General features: G+C 43.7%; 1 protein-coding gene across 1 annotated transcript in view; it reads right to left on the bottom strand.

Moving 5' to 3' along the window:
* The window catches only part of LOC131689640 (eukaryotic translation initiation factor 5B), a 409,123-nt gene that overhangs the window by 226,546 nt on the left and 165,047 nt on the right, over positions 1 to 17,530 (bottom strand). The window contains exon 7 of the mRNA XM_058974874.1: positions 8,235 to 8,342. Coding sequence (XP_058830857.1) covers positions 8,235 to 8,342 — 108 coding nt within the window. The remainder of the gene's footprint in view (positions 1 to 8,234; positions 8,343 to 17,530) is intronic.

Here is a 17,530-nt window from a genome sequence, read left to right as displayed (position 1 = left end):
CCAAAATTGTGGGAACATTCCAGAAAAGTCGACGTTGAAGGCGCAAATAAGGTAAAATCTTCACCTTTAGTTGTCCTAGTAGCGATGGTCCAGCAGGGTCGAGTAAAAGAATACCGGAGTACATGGACCCGACGAACAAATTCGGCGAATTGACATTCCTGCAGTTAACCGGCAAAGACGGTGTACCTTTGTCGAAAAACCCGTTTATTATTGGCAAATCGGTGGAGGTTGTCGCTGGAGGTCCAATTAAAGGTGCGAATACCGAATCTCAAGGGACACGGTATACCCTTCGAGTTCGGATCCCAGTCCAAGTTGCCAAACTGACAAAAATGACCAAGCGGTACTGAGGTTGTGGTTGAATCCCATCCGAATCTGAACGTAGGCAGATGCGTAATTTCCTTCTACGATCTGATTCACCTTGAAGAGAAGGAGGTTTTGCAAGAAATCATAAACCAGGGAGTGATTCGTGCACAGCGAATTACACGAAAGGAAGCCGAGAAAAGAGTGAATACGCCAGCACTAATCTTGACCTTCTGCAAGACCACATACCCGCAATACATGAAGATCGGTTTGTTTCGCGTCCCTACCTGCCCGTACTACCCAAACCAGATGCTCTGTTATGGTTGCTTTAAATACGGCCATACGCGTGTTTGCTGTCCTGGCCCGCAACGTTGTTTTAACTGCTCTGGAGAACATCAAGGCGAAGAACAAGCCGAGTTTTGCCTAAATTACAGAGGTGATCACCAACCAACAAGCCGCCAATGTCCAAATTACAAAAAAGAAGCAGAGGTCATTAAATTAAAAATCCGCGACAATTTGACATTCCCGGAAGCGGGCAAGCGAACTGAACAGCTAAATCAAGTAAGTTACACCCAGGCTGCAGCGCAATCAAACGAGATCCTAAATAAATTGAAAGAGTTGGAGCTGACTATGAAGAAGAAGGATGAGCAGATCGTTAAACTTCTGGCAGAGAACAAACGCAAGGACGAGAAAATAGAGCAAGTGATGTCGCAAAAGAGGTTATAACTACTAGAGGGAGCAAAGCGCTACTGTCTCCATGTATTCACGGAATGAAACATGGGGTCTCGCTCTAGCATCTTGTATCCCATTACTTTGACTTGTGTATACCCGGGGCAATATGTGTCAAACTAATGGGCATAGCATATGTAAGAGCGAGATAATAAAGTTCCAGTGTTTGACAGTGACATGCGACCTCTAGTAGTTATAATCTCTTTTGATGACGTACATCAAACAACAATCCGCTAATCACGAAAAACCCCAGCACAGCAAAGAACAGAAGCAACCAGACAACCGGGCCAATTACGAGGTCCAGGACCAACTCACCAGCGACTAATACGGATTCGAAACGAGGAAGACCGCAGAAACAACATACCCCGCTCAGCAAACCCACGACAACCTTACCGGATAACTTGAGCCCACCACCAAAAAGAACCGCTACCACTACCATCAACGAAACCATGGGTTATTCAGACGATGATATTGAGATTATTCTCATTTTCATCAACGTTTGAATACCAACGACAACCCACGCACGAATACTGACTACCAAATGGATCGGTTTGGAAGAGAGGATAGTGTAGTACTCCTTACAACGCAAGCACAGAAGGATGAAGGAACTATCCGGGCCGTCATACCCCAACTCTGCAAACCTGCAAACCAGAGCAACCCGATCGTCATACACGCTCTACACAAGGTCTATCCTCAGTGCCGACCGCAGGCGGTATTCGTGAGCATAATAGTGTAGTTTGTACGACAGCGGTTGCTTCGCCCTTCAATGGAACATCCGGGGCCTGCGAATCAACATCAGCGAGCTTAAACAGCTGATCTGCGAGTACGGACCGAGCCTGATAGCGCTTTAGGAAACAAAAGTTGACAACCGAGTAGTCCCAGCAGATTTTATCGGCAAAAACTACACTCTGTTGCTGAAAACTGGGAGTTATCGATACTGGCAACAAGGAGTAGGTCTTGCCATCCGGGATGGTGTTCCATTTGAACGAATTGATATCGACGACAGTATACAAGCAATCGAAGTTCGGATCCAACTGCCTCAACAAATGACGGTGGTGTCGATCTACGTCCCTCCTAATACTCAACAGTGTCAAGAACAGCTGGGTGACTTCCTCGAAAAGCTTCCACGTCCAGTGCTTGTACTAGGCGACTTCAACGTGCACCGCATTTGCTGGAGTTCCATGAAATCTACCGCACTAGGCCACTTCATCGCAGAAAAAACTTTGACGAAACAGCTAGTCATTCTCAACGACGGGTTACATACCCGAATTGATCCAGCTTCCGGTACCACATCAACCATCGATCTCACAATCTGCTCCGAAGCTGTGACCTCGAAATTCATCTGGCGAACGCTTCCGAGTACCCACAACAGTGACCACTTCCCCATACTCGTCTCAATCCCCGGATTGTCACAGGTTCCAACAAAAAGGCAGCAATGGCTGTACAACCAAGCGGATTGGACAGCTTACAAACGACTGACTGCCAGCGCTATACGACAAGGCGTCAATATCTCTACAGAGCGTTTCGTCTAGCTGTTGATCACTGCTGCAAATATTGTAATACCACGAACTACTGGTAAGGTAGGGCCTAAAGCTGGTCCATGTTGGTACCCGGAGGTGAAAGAAGCCACCAAAAAACATAGGCAAACACTCAGAGCACTGAGACGTATTCAGGCAGAATACCCACGAAAAGCTTCCAAGAATCACAGGCGGCAGCGAGACAGTCAATCCAGGACGCCAAGCAGCGATCATGGGAAGACTTTGTCGAGAAGATTTACTACGTCAGAGATGTTGCAGACAATGAGCACGCTGAGAGGGAAACGTAAGCATAGCTCAACTGAATCAAACTGACAAGCCGGAAGAAGTAGCTGATGAACTGACACAGCACTACAGCAAAATATCCTCAACCTCCAGCTATCCACAACCGTTCCAATGGAAGAAGGAAAAGGCCGAACGAAACCGAATACAATTTTCACCAGACACCGACGACATATATAATTACGACTTCACACTGAATGAGTTGCTGTGGGCACTCGACAGAGGGCGGATCGGGTCTTCAGCACCGGACTGCATCGGTTATCCAATGCTTCAGCGATTGCCATTGTCGGTGAAAATTGTCATGCTAGAGCTCTTCAACAGAATGTGGTGCAGTGGCGTAGTCCCATCCTGTTGGAGAACTGGCATAATTGTGCCAATCTCAAAGCCAAATTCGAGCACGGGTCCATCTGCTTTCCGACCGATCACGTTAACGAACTGTATGGCATAGGTATTCGAGCGGATGGTGAATCGACGATTGAATACCAAGTTAGAGTCGAACGAGCGTCTCGACAAACGACCTGCCTTCAGGTCCTGTCGGGGTACTGACAAATACTTCGCGGAACTAGAGAGGTCTCTACCCGATCGCGATGAACACTGTTTGATAGCGTCGCTTGATTTGTCGAAGGCATACGACACCACCTGGAGATATGGCATACAAAACACACTAAAGAAATGACAGATACGTGGAAGAATGATAAACATCCTGAACAGTTTTCTGGCCGAGGGAACGTTCCAGGTCAACGTGGAGGGGCATTTGTCGTCAGCACATCCGCTGGAAAATAGGGTGCCACAGGGCTCAGTGCTTTCTGTTACGCTGTTTCTCGTGGCTATTCAACCTATCTTTCGCGTGGTTCCGAACTCCGTACAGATATTGCTGTACGCTGACGACATTCTGCTTCTAGTATGAGGGAAGAAAGACCATTCGCTTCTTCGGAAACTTCAATCCGCAGTGAAAGCCGTCGATAAATGGTCGAGAAGTTACAATATCTGTAACGAAATCTAGCATCTTCTATTGCAGCCCGAATACCCGCCGCGAACCCACGCAAGCGATAAAGGTAGATGGTGTAACTGTTCTGACACAAACGCTGCTGAAAACCCTCGGTGATACCCTCGACCGATCGCTCAACTTTAACTTGCATTGTAAAATGACGCAGAAGGCTTGCGAATCCAGGCTGCGTATCCTGAAGATGATTGATGCCAAGTACCACGTGGTCTTCGTGCGTATCTACTGCAAATCGGGTTGTTACACATTGTTACCTTTCGACTGCTATACGACATGGGGCTTGTAAGCAGAGGAGGAGATGCCGTCATCCGGAGCATATGTCACGAGCCCAGTCCTAGCCATTATGGCTGAAGCAGGTACTTTGCCGTTCGATCTACTCGTTTCTCAAACCACTGCACGATTGGTAATCCGCATGATGGAAAAAAAGCAAGGATAACGCTGCTCTTCCCTTGGTGCACCGAGCTTCCGGTCGTTTGACAGAGGTAGTCGGAGCGCCCTTCCCAACATTTGTACTCGCCCGTGGTTAACCGCCCGGAAGTGATACGAACCCCCGGGAGTTTTTGGAGAACACTTTCAACAGTCGCTAGGTCTTCCTCAGCAATGCAGCGTCTTCTCAGCTGAGCCGTTTGCAATAAAAACAGCGCTAACAGCATACCACACGTCTAGCGATTTGCTGATCATGTCAGATTCGGCTAGCTGTTTATCAGCAATCAAAGCCGGCACATCCCAGCACCCGTGGATCCAGCAGATTGAGAACATGCTTCGGAACCGCCCAATCAATCTTTGCTGGATCCCAGGTCACGCAGGTATCCGCGGTAACGAAGAGGCAGACCGACTAGCAGGAGAAGCAAGGGGCATTGCCCCATTGAATATATCCGTTCCGTGAGCAGACGCCGTTAGTCAAATCAATGGACTGACCGCGAGATTTCGAAACTGCTGAACATCCTCCAGGAAGCAAATTTGTATAAACAAATGTGAAAATTTAATTGTATTGCTATATTAATGTTAACGAATGCGAAATTTGAAAATAATTTTCTTCCGACACGAATGCACCCTTCCGGTGTAAAGTGTCGTTAATAAACTAAAATGTAGTAAAAGAATAATAAAGCTATAATTATGATGACAAAATGTTTCTAGTTATGTTTTGACAAGTAGGATTGTTTACTGTTTGAGTCAATCAGCTCTCTGACAAGTAAAACAGTGGGTATAACGCTTGTAACGTTTTTTAGGTTCAAAAATAAAATATCAAGTGACTGTTTTCTCTCGAAATCATCACGCAATTGAAGGTTAAGGTTTGTATTTTAGTTAAAGGCAACAACAGTATTTGAACAATATGTTTCATTTGCATTTCAACCTAAACAAAACTGCACGGTGAATGGATCCTTCTAAAATCAAAAGACATCCTCAAATCTCAGTTAGGAAGTCCAATGTATCTGGAAAACACCGAGTAGCTGTAACTGAGTATCAGCTAAGGAATTGGTTCCAAGAAGTGGATAACCGACTCAAAGGCGAGGCAATGGAACATCTGCTGCTATTGCCGCAGCAAATTTTCAACTCGGATGAGTCTGCTTTCCAATTAGTTGTGCGAAACAAAAAATAATTTACTCCAAAGAATATTAAGCATGTTCACTGGAGATTGTCCAGTCTGTATTTGGAAACAGTTACAAAGCAAACTATACAGCTTTGTTTGCTGGAAATACCGCTGGAATGCCTCTTCCTCCATTAATTTTATTTCCGTACAAACGTCGACTCCCGGGAGAAATTGCTCGGAGTGATTCTGAAGACTATGGCATTGGGATAACTGAAAGTGGTTGGATGCCCGGAGAAGCTTTACATGATTTTTTCTTCCCTGGTTGAAAATAATCAACAATCCGTTTCCTAGTCTCTTGACGGGCATAAGAGTCATGTGACTTTAATGAGCACTGATATCTGTCGCCGCAACAAAATCGTATTGATAGCTTCGTATCGAAATTACACGCAGCTCAGTCACTTTCTGCATATATGTAATATTATTTGCTGTAAGTGATCGTTTTAAAAACGTTACAATAAAACTACTGAATAAAGACGCTTACAATCGTTGTAACGTCACGAAACCATGTGCCATTATGTCCCATCATGTGATACCAGCATCCGAACACCTCCCGGTATCCCGGTACGGCTACATCGATTCCATTCAGCTAGCTAGTAGTATACCGATCCAACAACAACCGCCAACGATGGCGGGGGCAAAAAAGGGTTGTAAATGGACCGGATATAATAAATTATACTGGAAGCTGAGATAATAATAAAAGTGCCTGGCAATACACTGACTAACTTGACTGACTGACTGACACGGCCGGTCGGCCGGCTGGGGTTGCGCTGCTGGAGAACGTAGGCAAAACAAGATGCGCGAGATGCACGAGTCGCCGAATGGGGGAAAGACTGCCCATCGCTGGCACGGCTGGCCTGGCATCATCGCCGGTATCGAACTGGGTATGGATGTGTACTATGATTGAGTAGAAGCTGATTGTTTCTTCCAGTTTATTGTTTCGTCCACGTTATTTCCCTTCAAAATTGCGATGTTTACTCTTCGACACATCACTCTTTGGTGAAGACATTGTATGAATGTAATGAAATAAAATCAGTAAGCTTGGAGTTTCGGAGTAGATACAATTTGACATTCTCAGGATAGTCTAGAGAGCAAGGATGCAAAATGCCTACCTTTTCTGCGGCTGTAATTTTTCTGCCTACATTCTCATTTCTCTTTCGACGCTGCTGTTTTTCGCTAGTGCAGGACGCCCAGCGCTGTACGGCAGTCTGTAAGCAAAGCAGTAACATGACAAAAAATACTGCCCGAGTACAGCCACCAGACGCGAGCGGTACAGCTTCTTTTTCCTTATTTTACACTTTTTAATATTTTTAATCTATTCAATATTTTTAATCACAAACGACGACAATGAATGCGGTTCGTTTACGCCACGACCGGCATTAACGCTTTCGTGTGCGGGCTTCTCTCTTTGACTATGCAGAGAAAAGTGTACAAAGCGAGAGAACAAACTTTACTACGCCACACTCTAACCGAGCAGTCGGAGTACAGCAGCAAAACAAAAATGTATTCTACTGCTGCACGGCAAAATGTACTCGGTTTGGCTACCGTTCTGACAAGAGCTGTAGTGATGCGTCGCTGTAGCGGGCTGTACGGCTTGTGCAAATGTAAATATTCCGAAAAAATGTAGTTTACTGGTTCCGTTGGCATCTCTGCTAGAGAGTATTCAAAATTTAGTTTTTGGAACATGTTACTTATTGATGCATTCTGCCAAGTTTTATTACTATTCCTGTTGTGTGGCCTTTTGATTACACTGCAGTCGCTACTAAGCATATGCACAACAATTGCAGGGCTACTGCTACGATCCTTCTGATATTTCTTTTCTCATTGGGGTACACATAAATACCGGCATATGCGACAAGTGTCTTACCTCCTGTACTTCTAGGCTAGTGTGAAAAACTGAACATATAACAAAATATAATTTATTTGCGGTACTGTTTTTGTAACATGTTCAAATAAATTAGTTACGGAGTTTCGACTTCGTCTCATCAGAATCCGTCACTAACTTAGCGAAAGGAAGAAGCTAGCGCAGGATCGACGCTAGCTCCAAAAAATGAAGATACAACTTGTGTGCCTGGTCAAACCCCTAGTCAAGCGAGATGTCCCTCAAGAAAATTTTAAAATTTTAATTTTAAGCTGATGAAATCGAAACATCTAGCTTGGCTTTGCAATCCAATGCAAGATGCACTATGCTATATTTCTTCCTAAGGAGAAAAATTTGGGTGAAAAATAATCCACTAAGAATAAAATTGCGTAAATCCACATTTACGTGACCTATAACTAATTTGGTTATGAAATTTTGCGTATCGACTTCGTCTCATCAGAATGTGACACTAACTTAGTGACAAGAATAAGTTAGCGCCAGATTGCTAGCTAGATCCAACAAAAAACGGAGACATAACTTGTGTTCTTGAGCGAACCTCTAGTTCTAGTGCGGGTCATCACACTTGCAGCCCTGCCATTAAGGTTGGACAGAGAATGGGCAAAAATCGAAAACGAAAAAAGCAGTTTTTTGTACATCGTGCGTTAGATCTTCATAAAATTGATTCTTATGAAGATCTAACGCACAGTTTAGAAAAAAAAACTGCTTTTTTAGTTTTTTGCCCATTCTCTGTTCAACTTTAAGTTAGTGTCGGACTCTGATGAAACGAAATCGAAACGCAAATTTTATAACTAATCTAGTTATATGCCTTGCGCCCTTTACGTGGCTTGTCGATTGTTTTAAAATATTAATTTCATTTTGTTTAACCAGTCATCACGTAGCTAATCAAATTCGATTTGTAGGTTCCTTTGAACTTACCTCTTTATTTGGCACACAAATCGGTGTTCCCTCCTTCACTACGCCTGCTTCTACGATGACACCCATCACAATTGGATCACGTGAGTTGAACACGAACTGAGGTAAAATCTGAAAATGAAAAGATTATCGTTAGAAATAAAACAATGTTCAACATAACGACCAACAAAAAGGAAATTAAAATATTCCCCTAAAAACCTCTTGTAAATCCGTTTGACGGAAATACGGTCACCACTATAAAAGTAAGTGATAAATAAAATCACCCAAAAACGAAAAAATCTGAGGAACTAGACAAAGTAGGAGACGGGCAAAATTCCACAGTGTGACGGTGACGGAGCCCCAAAGTGAAATAATCACCGGATATCATAAAAAACCTTCTTCCTTTGAATAAAATTTCTTGATGTCTTGTTTTCCCCGTCGCATCTCTTCATCCTACCGACCACGGCACCGAGACATACTGCGCAACGGACCATTCCATGGTGTTGACGGCGTGGCAGTGCGACGACGTAGGGCAGCAACAATCAGGTACGTACCCACCCAAGCCATACACGCCTTCGGTCGCCTTCAGCCCAATCAATGGGCAGCAGTCTGCTCTTGATCTTGAAATCATTATCACTCGATCGCTTTTGTTTCGAGAAGCACCGTCGTCGTCAGGCAGTCAGTCAGTCAGTCAGTCACTTTGGGCACAGGTTGTTGTAAATTGATACCTTCTTTCATTATGCCTAATTATCAACCGTAAACTGGTTCAGAGATTTGTGTTGTTCATTAAAAAAAATCCGGAGTCACACATCGCTATTTTTCAATGATCATCGCATCGAATCCGTCCGTCATTCATGCGGACATCAGAAGGAGCGAACGAAAACAAAACTTCAATTCCGCGGCTGATCGCGATCACATAAAAATGAGTTCTGAGAACGGTTTCACTTTGGCGATAAATCAGACGATTTTTTTTATTCCCATTCGCTCTGCGCAAAACCGATAATCATCACATACGCCAGCATTGGATAATGGGCAACAGCAAAACACTGATTAAGTGGTGACCGATAATCGCTGCTTCCGTTCTGCTTGGAGCAACGCCGTAAAAAGGAAATGCCACTTAGTATTGGGTGTCAAGGCGAGAGTGGACTCGCGGTGTTCTGGTTGCTATAATCTTGATAACAAAAAAAAATTCCCGTGGATAGGAAGTAAAGCTTCAGGGGTACACAATCTTTGTAACAATCGGTGCAGCGATTCCGAGGTATCTTCGTTTGTTCATTCGATTCAAATGAAAGGGTTAAAGCAGTTTATCCGAATTAAGCAGGATGAAAGCTCATTCAACTCATTGAGAATTTATTTTTGGATGAATTGTAGTAGTAATAATAAATAGGTTCATATAGAATATCTTGTTTCCAAAGCATCAAAGCTTCCAGGATTCATTTGTCGTATTACTATAAACTTCGTCGATGTTCATTGGACCGGCAAAAATTTTGACTTATTTTCGGAACACTGTTAAATCAAACGGTAATTAGCCACATACCATTTGTCAAATAATTTAATTCACCCACAAGAGTTTTCAAGTAGGAAAAATAGGCAAATTAAGTAAAAATGCCAGTATCATCTTGTGCATCGAACAATCTGCAGGTATGTAGCTTAAGGTGTATGGATCAACATTGCTGAAGACAGCAAATTGCTCCGATTTTGCAGTAAAAAGATATTCTCTCTTTCTCGCACATGCTTAGAATAGGCTATTTCAAAAAAAAAAAATGATTGGTCTTCAAAGTTAAATAAATTTGTCGGGGAACTTTCAATCGATATGCAACCTTCAACAAAGCTGTTCGTTATAAAATAAGCTATGAGACCAAAGGCATGCAGAGATACTGTGGAATTTTTTATATGACTTTAAGTTTCTATTTCCGAGTTTTCCTATAAATTACTATAGACGAATTTCGCGCCAATTCGAACAAATGTTGGCAGCACCCCCTCAGATTTTAATGAAACTTTCTGTACATGAAGACATTGTCACAAAAAGCCACTTTGAATACTTTGTTTTTTTTTTATCGAAAATGATCTAGACTGTCTTTTGAAAAGGGTCAAACTTTTCTTAACATTTTTTTTTTTCAAATGGCTAAAAAAATGTTGTAGGAGTGATTGTCTCAAAATTAGTCAAATTTTTTAATAAAAATATTAAAAAAAAATTCATCGACTCCTGCACTAAAAAAATAGATTTAAAAAATTTAAAGTCAATTTACAAAAAAACATCTTTGATTTGGATGAAATTTTGTTCCAAGATAGGTAATCATGTTCCCTATCTACCATCAAAAATTCAAGTTGGGAACTTTCAAGGAAAAAAAGTTGAAAAAAAACTGTTTTTGTCCAAACTGAATTTTTTTCAGTGTATGTTTGTCGAAAACTAAACCAATGAAAGTCATAATCATCTCAGAATCCAATTTCCCAACTGCTAGTTGTCTGATACATGCAAAAAGTATCAGTAATGCATTTGGTAAATATTTATAACAAACTTGAATGATGACTGGAAAATTGGAAGACTGGAAGACTGGAAGACTGCAAGACTGGAATACTGGAAGATTGGGAGACTCGAAGACTGGAAGACTGGACGACTGGAAGACTGCAAGACTGGAATACTGGAATACTGGAAGACTCGAAGACTGGAAGACTGGAACTGGAAGACTTGAAGAGAGGGAAGACTGGAAGACTGGGAGACTTGAAGACGGGAAGACTTGAAGACGGGAAGACTGGGAGACTGAATGACTAGAAGACTAGAAGACTAGAAGACTGGAAGACTGGAAGGCTGGAGGACTGGAAGACTGCAAGACTCGAAGACTGGAAGACTGGGAGACTTGAAGACTTGAAAACGGGAAGATTTGAAGACGGGAAGCTGGAAGACTGGAAGACTAGAAGACTGGAAGACTCGAAGACTGGAAGACTGGACGACTGGAAGACTGCAAGACTGGAATACTGGAAGACTCGAAGACTGGAAGACTGGACGACTGGACGACTGGAAGACTGGAAGACTAGAAGACTGCAAGACTGGAATACTGGAATACTGGAAGACTCGAAGACTGGAACTGGAAGACTTGAAGAGAGGGAAGACTGGAAGACTGGGAGACTTGAAGACGGGAAGACTTGAAGACGGAAAGACTGGGAGACTGAATGACTAGAAGACTGGAAGACTAGAAGACTGGAAGACTGGAGGACTGGAAGACTGCAAGACTGGAATACTGGAAGACTCGAAGACTAGGAGACTTGAAGACTTGAAGACTTGAAAACGGGAAGACTTGAAGACGGGAAGCTGGAAGACTGGAAGACTAGAAGACTGGAAGACTGGACGACTGGAAGACTCGAAGACTCGAAGACTGGAAGACTGGTAGACTGGACGACTGGAAGACTGGAAGATAGGAAGACGGGAAGACTGGAAGACTGGAAGACTAGTAGACTGGAAGACTGGAAAACTGGAAAACTGGAAGACTCGAAGACTCGAAGACTGGAAGACGGGAAGACTGGAAGACTGGGAGACTTGAAGACATGAGAACGGGAAGACTTGAAGACGGGAAGCTGGAAGACTGGAAGACTAGAAGACTAGAAGACTGGAAGACTGGACGACTGGAAGACTCGAAGACTGGAAGACGGGAAGACTTGAAAACGGGAAGACGGAAAGACGGGAAGCTGGAAGACTGGAAGACTGGACGACTGGAAGACAGGAAGACGGGAAGACTGGAAGAATGGAAGACTGGAAGACTGGAAGACTAGTAGACTGCAAGACTGGAATACTGGAAGACTGGGATACTCGAAGACTGGAAGACTGGACGACTGGAAGACTGGAAGACTGGAACTGGAAGACTTGAAGAGAGGGAAGACTGGAAGACTGGGAGACTTGAAGACGGGAAGACTGGAAGACGGGAAGACTGGGAGACTGAATGACTAGAAGACTGGAAGAAGACTGGAAGACTAGAAGACTGGAAGACTGGAGGACTGGAAGACTGCAAGACTCGAAGACTGGAAGACTGGGAGACTTGAAAACGGGAAGACTTGAAGACGGGAAGCTGGAAGACTGGAAGACTAGAAGACTGGAAGACTCGAAGACTGGAAGACTGGACGACTGGAAGACTGCAAGACTGGAATACTGGAAGACTCGAAGACTGGAAGACTGGACGACTGGAAGACTGGAAGACTGCAAGACTGGAATACTGGAATATTGGAATACTGGAAGACTCGAAGACTGGAAGACTGGAACTGGAAGACTTGAAGAGAGAGAAGACTGGAAGACTGAATGACTAGAAGACTGGAAGACTAGAAGACTGGAAGACTGGAGGACTGGAAGACTGCAAGACTGGAATACTGGAAGACTCGAAGACTGGAAGACTGGGAGACTTGAAGACTTGAAAACGGGAAGACTTGAAGACGGGAAGACGGGAAGCTGGAAGACTGGAAGACTAGAAGACTGGAAGACTGGACGACTGGAAGACTCGAAGACTGGAAGACTGGAAGACGGGAAGACTGGAAGACTGGGATATTCGAAGACTGGAAGACTGGTAGACTGGACGACTGGAAGATAGGAAGACGGGAAGACTGGAAGACTGGAAGACTAGTAGACTGGAAGACTGGAAAACTGGAAGACTCGAAGACTCGAAGACTGGGAGACTTGAAGACTTGAAAACGGGAAGACTTGAAGACGGGAAGACGGGAAGCTGGAAGACTGGAAGACTAGAAGACTGGAAGACTGGACGACTGGAAGACTCGAAGACTCGAAGACTGGAAGACTGGAAGACGGGAAGACTGGAAGACTGGAAGACTGGGAGATTCGAAGACTGGAAGACTGGTAGACTGGACGACTGGAAGACTGGAAGATAGGAAGACGGGAAGACTGGAAGACTGGAAGACTGGAAGACTAGTAGACTGGAAGACTGGAAAACTGGAAGACTCGAAGACTCGAAGACTGGAATACTGGAAGACGGGAAGACTGGAAGACTGGGAGACTTGAAGACATGAGAACTGGAAGACTTGAAGACGGGAAGCTGGAAGACTGGAAGACTAGAAGACTGGAAGACTGGACGACTGGAAGACTCGAAGACTGGAGGACTGGAAGACGGGAAGACTTGAAAACGGGAAGACTTAAAGACGGGAAGACGGGAAGCTGGAAGACTGGAAGACTGGACGACTGGAAGACTGGAAGACAGGAAGACGGGAAGAATGGAAGACTGGAAGACTGGAAGACTAGTAGACTGGAAGACTGGAAAACTGGACGACTCGAAGACTGGAAGATTGGAAGATTGGAAGACTGGACGACTGGAAGACTCGAAGACTCAAAGACTCGAAGAGTGGAAGACTGGAAGACGGGAAGACGGGAAGACTGGAAGACTGGAAGACTGGGAGACTTGAAGACTTGAAAACGGGAAGACTTGAAGACGGGAAGCTGGAAGACTAGAAGACTGGATGACTGGACGACTGGAAGACTCGAAGACTGGAAGACGGGAAGACTTGAAAACGGGAAGACTTGAAGACGGGAAGCTGGAAGACTGGAAGACTAGAAGACTGGAAGACTGGACGACTGGAAGACTCGAAGACTGGAAGACTGGAAGACGGGAAGACTGGAAGACTGGAAGACTGGAAGACTCGAAGACTGGAAGACTGGTAGACTGGACGAGTGGAAGACTGGAAGACAGGAAGACGGGAAGACTGGAAGACTAGTAGACTGGTAGACTGGAAGACTGGAAAACTGGACGACTCGAAGACTGGAAGATTGGAAGACTGGAAGACTGGACGACTGGAAGACTCAAAGACTCGAAGACTGGAAGACGGGAAGACTGGAAGACTGGAAGACTGGAAGACTGGGAGACTTGAAGACTGGAAGACTGGTAGACTGGACGACTGGAAGACAGGAAGACGGGAAGACGGGAAGACTGGAAGACGGGAAGACGGGAAGACTGGAAGACTGGAAGACTGGGAGACTCGAAGACTGGTAGACTGGACGACTGGAAGACAGGAAGACGGGAAGACTGGAAGACTGGAAGACTGGAAAACTAGACGACTGGAAGACGGGAAGACTGGAAGACTGGGAGACTCGAAGACTGGAAGACTGGTAGACTGGACGACTGGAAGGCTGGAAGACAGGAAGACAGGAAGACGGGAAGATTGGAAGAATGGAAGACTGGAAGACTAGTAGACTGGAAGACTGGAAAACTGGACGACTCGAAGACTGGAAGATTTGAAGATTGGAAGACTGGACGACTGGAAGACTCGAAGACTGGAAGACGGGAAGACTGGAAGACTGGAAGTCTGGAAGACTGGGAGACTTGAAGACTTGAAAACGGGAAGACTTGAGACGGGAAGACGGGAAGCTGGAAGACTAGAAGACTGGAAGACTGGACGACTGGAAGACTCGAAGACTCGAAGACTCGAAGACTGGAAGACGGGAAGACTTGAAAACGGGAAGACTTGAAGACGGGAAGCTGGAAGACTGGAAGACTAGAAGACTGGAACACTGGACGACTGGAAGACTCGAAGACTGGAAGACGGGAAGACGGGAAGACTGGAAGACAGGAAGACTGGAAGACTGGACGACTGGAAGACTCGAAGACTCGAAGACTGGAAGACGGGAAGACGGGAAGACGGGAAGACTGGAAGACTGGACGACTCGAAGACTGGAAGATTGGAAGACTGGAAGACTGGACGACTGGAAGACTCGAAGACTGGAAGACGGGAAGACTGGAAGAATGGAAGACTGGGAGACTTGAAGACTGGAAGACTGGACGACCGGAAGAGTGGAAGACAGGAAGACGGGAAGACGGGAAGACTGGAAGACTAGTAGACTGGAAGACTGGAAAACTGGACGACTCGAAGACTGGAAGATTGGAAGACAGGAAGACTGGAAGACAGGAAGACAGGAAGACTGGAAGACTGGAACTGAAAGAATGGAAGACTGGAAAACTGGAAGACTGGAAAATTGGAAGACTGGAAGGACTGGAAGACACTGCAGTCTTCAGTTGTTCATCACAAAAATGAGAAATTTTATTAAATAATTGACAAACTTTTTTAACATTTATTTTATGTCTGATGGAGCAGCAGCACAATACAAAAACAAGAAAAACTTCACATTAGAAAAACTTCAAAATATGTATGATTTACATTACGGAGCAGAAAAAATATCAAAAATAGGGTATTTTGGGGACAAAATGACCTAGTACCCTACTTTTCTGTATTTTACGAGAGACACAGATAACTCCATTCAAATACTACAGTGATTTCCTTTAAAAATAGGTATGAGTAGTAATTTTCGGAGTGCTACTTCAAAAGTTATAGAATTTAATATATTTTTCCTCCCTATTTTCCCATAGCACCAATTACAAATATTTCAAGCGAAGTGGGCGTGGGTCTAGAATTGTCCAAATGATGTGAAATTTGGCATAATTTGATATTTGTCACTATATGACAGGGAGGGCCTTCGAGAATTAAAAAAATAGTGTTTAAATGATTCATACTTCAGTTATTTAAGTTCGAAATTCTTCTTCTGCTTATTAGTATAATACCTGCCGCCGAACTCTCCCTCCACCTATTTCATTATCTAACAACGTCTATGAAATTGGGTTAATGCTTTTGAATCATTTATCAGACCATACCAATTCAGTTAAACAAAAAACTGCGAAGTTATTTCAAGTCTAACTATCATTGGTGTGCCGGCGTGTTGTTAGAATAAATATATTTTTGCCATTTAATTCGAACCATCGAACTTTGAACAGCTATAACGTTGTCCAGAGACATTCTAGCACCATGCTTCATTCGGTGAAGTTGTTTGGCAAATCCTGAACTATACTTCTGTTTATTTAGTTGCATACCGCAGAAAAAAACTGTGGTCTCTAGAGTTGAAAATTCAAAAGAGTAGGTTTTCCCATACAAATCGCCATATAAATTTCAAACGCAAATCGCTATGCCGGGTCACAACCAATCGACCCCAAATTTTGTACAGTTATTTGAGTCCCCAAAGGGAACCAAAAAAGTTTTGTGACGAAAAAACGATCATTGTACCCCACCCTGATATTTATCCTCAGTGGAAAAAAAATTAAAACTCATTCTATGTTGGAAAGCTTATTCGTAGCTTTCAACAAAAATGACATAGAAAATCCACGTGAAATCCCCCGTGTATGTAGACTATCGAATAGTACCATTGACGCAAGTCTATTAATCGGCATATTGGCCGCCTGATGAATTATCATCTTCTAATGATTTCAAAAGAGTTGTATCACTCTGTGACAGAAATGAGTTTCCACCCATAATCGGTAATAATGCAAATACCCATCACATAATTTGGGGCAGCTCATATATAAATTTAAGAAGTACGGAATTGATTTGTAAGAATACTTGGGCAGCACAAATCGCCCAACATTTGCACAATGTGAAACGTGTCAGATGTAACTCTCTGCTCCGACGGTATAACGCAAGAGGTGGCAAAATGACTCGTACACAACGAACTCGAACCTTCGCTATCTGATCATGCATCGTCTTTGATCATTTAAACGTGTTACTAGATATCGTCACATACCCTTGCCTCAGCTCGCAAACCTTTCTATACCTTTCTATACTCTGAAAAATACCTTTCTATACTCTGAGCGAATTGGTTGCAAAAGCCCTTGCGAAAATAGATCAAATCTCAACAAGGTTAGTAGTTTGAATAAGTTGCGATGGAAAGCGATGTCAATTGGAATTGCTAATGATGAATAGTCGTCTGACGAAGATGAAGTACTCAACTGACTTTTTGATACCCACTTTCCAGTCTGTACGGAACCATCACCGACAACTGCCTCGAGTTATTTTCAGGTGGTTCTGATTCTTCAGCGTTTACCCGTAGAATTGTGACAAGTATATCGATAAAACGGGCGCTTTACATAAACCTCCGGAAAAAGATGGCATAATTCCAGTTCTACGTCAAATATGATATGAACACTTTAAGCAAATTTTGAAAAATGTTTCTAGTTGTAGTTTTCCTACGGGAATCATGCTTTTAGCGTGACGTGGAATTATTGAAAAATTCATTCCCGAAGATGAACGCTTTACCCTGGAGAAGGAAAAAAAGCTTGAGAACGAAATCAGTGGAACGTTGAATCAACCACTTTGTTCATGGTGTTAGCTTGGGCAAGCACCACATTACATAACGTTGTCTAAAAAACCATGTTGCAGGAGTAATCAACTTTAAGAAATTTTCTTCACATTACACGCAATGCTTAGCAACCGACATCTGTGCTTATCGTTAGGACAAGTAGAGATCAGGAAACTGAGTGTCTTCGGATGTCCTCAAGGGTGTGTGGTGT

The sequence above is a fragment of the Topomyia yanbarensis genome, chromosome 3, assembly GCF_030247195.1.
Source record: "Topomyia yanbarensis strain Yona2022 chromosome 3, ASM3024719v1, whole genome shotgun sequence".
NCBI classification, from domain to species: Eukaryota; Metazoa; Arthropoda; class Insecta; order Diptera; family Culicidae; genus Topomyia; species Topomyia yanbarensis.
Note: the sequence above shows the minus strand (reverse complement) of the source record. Positions and strands in the feature narration are given on the sequence as shown.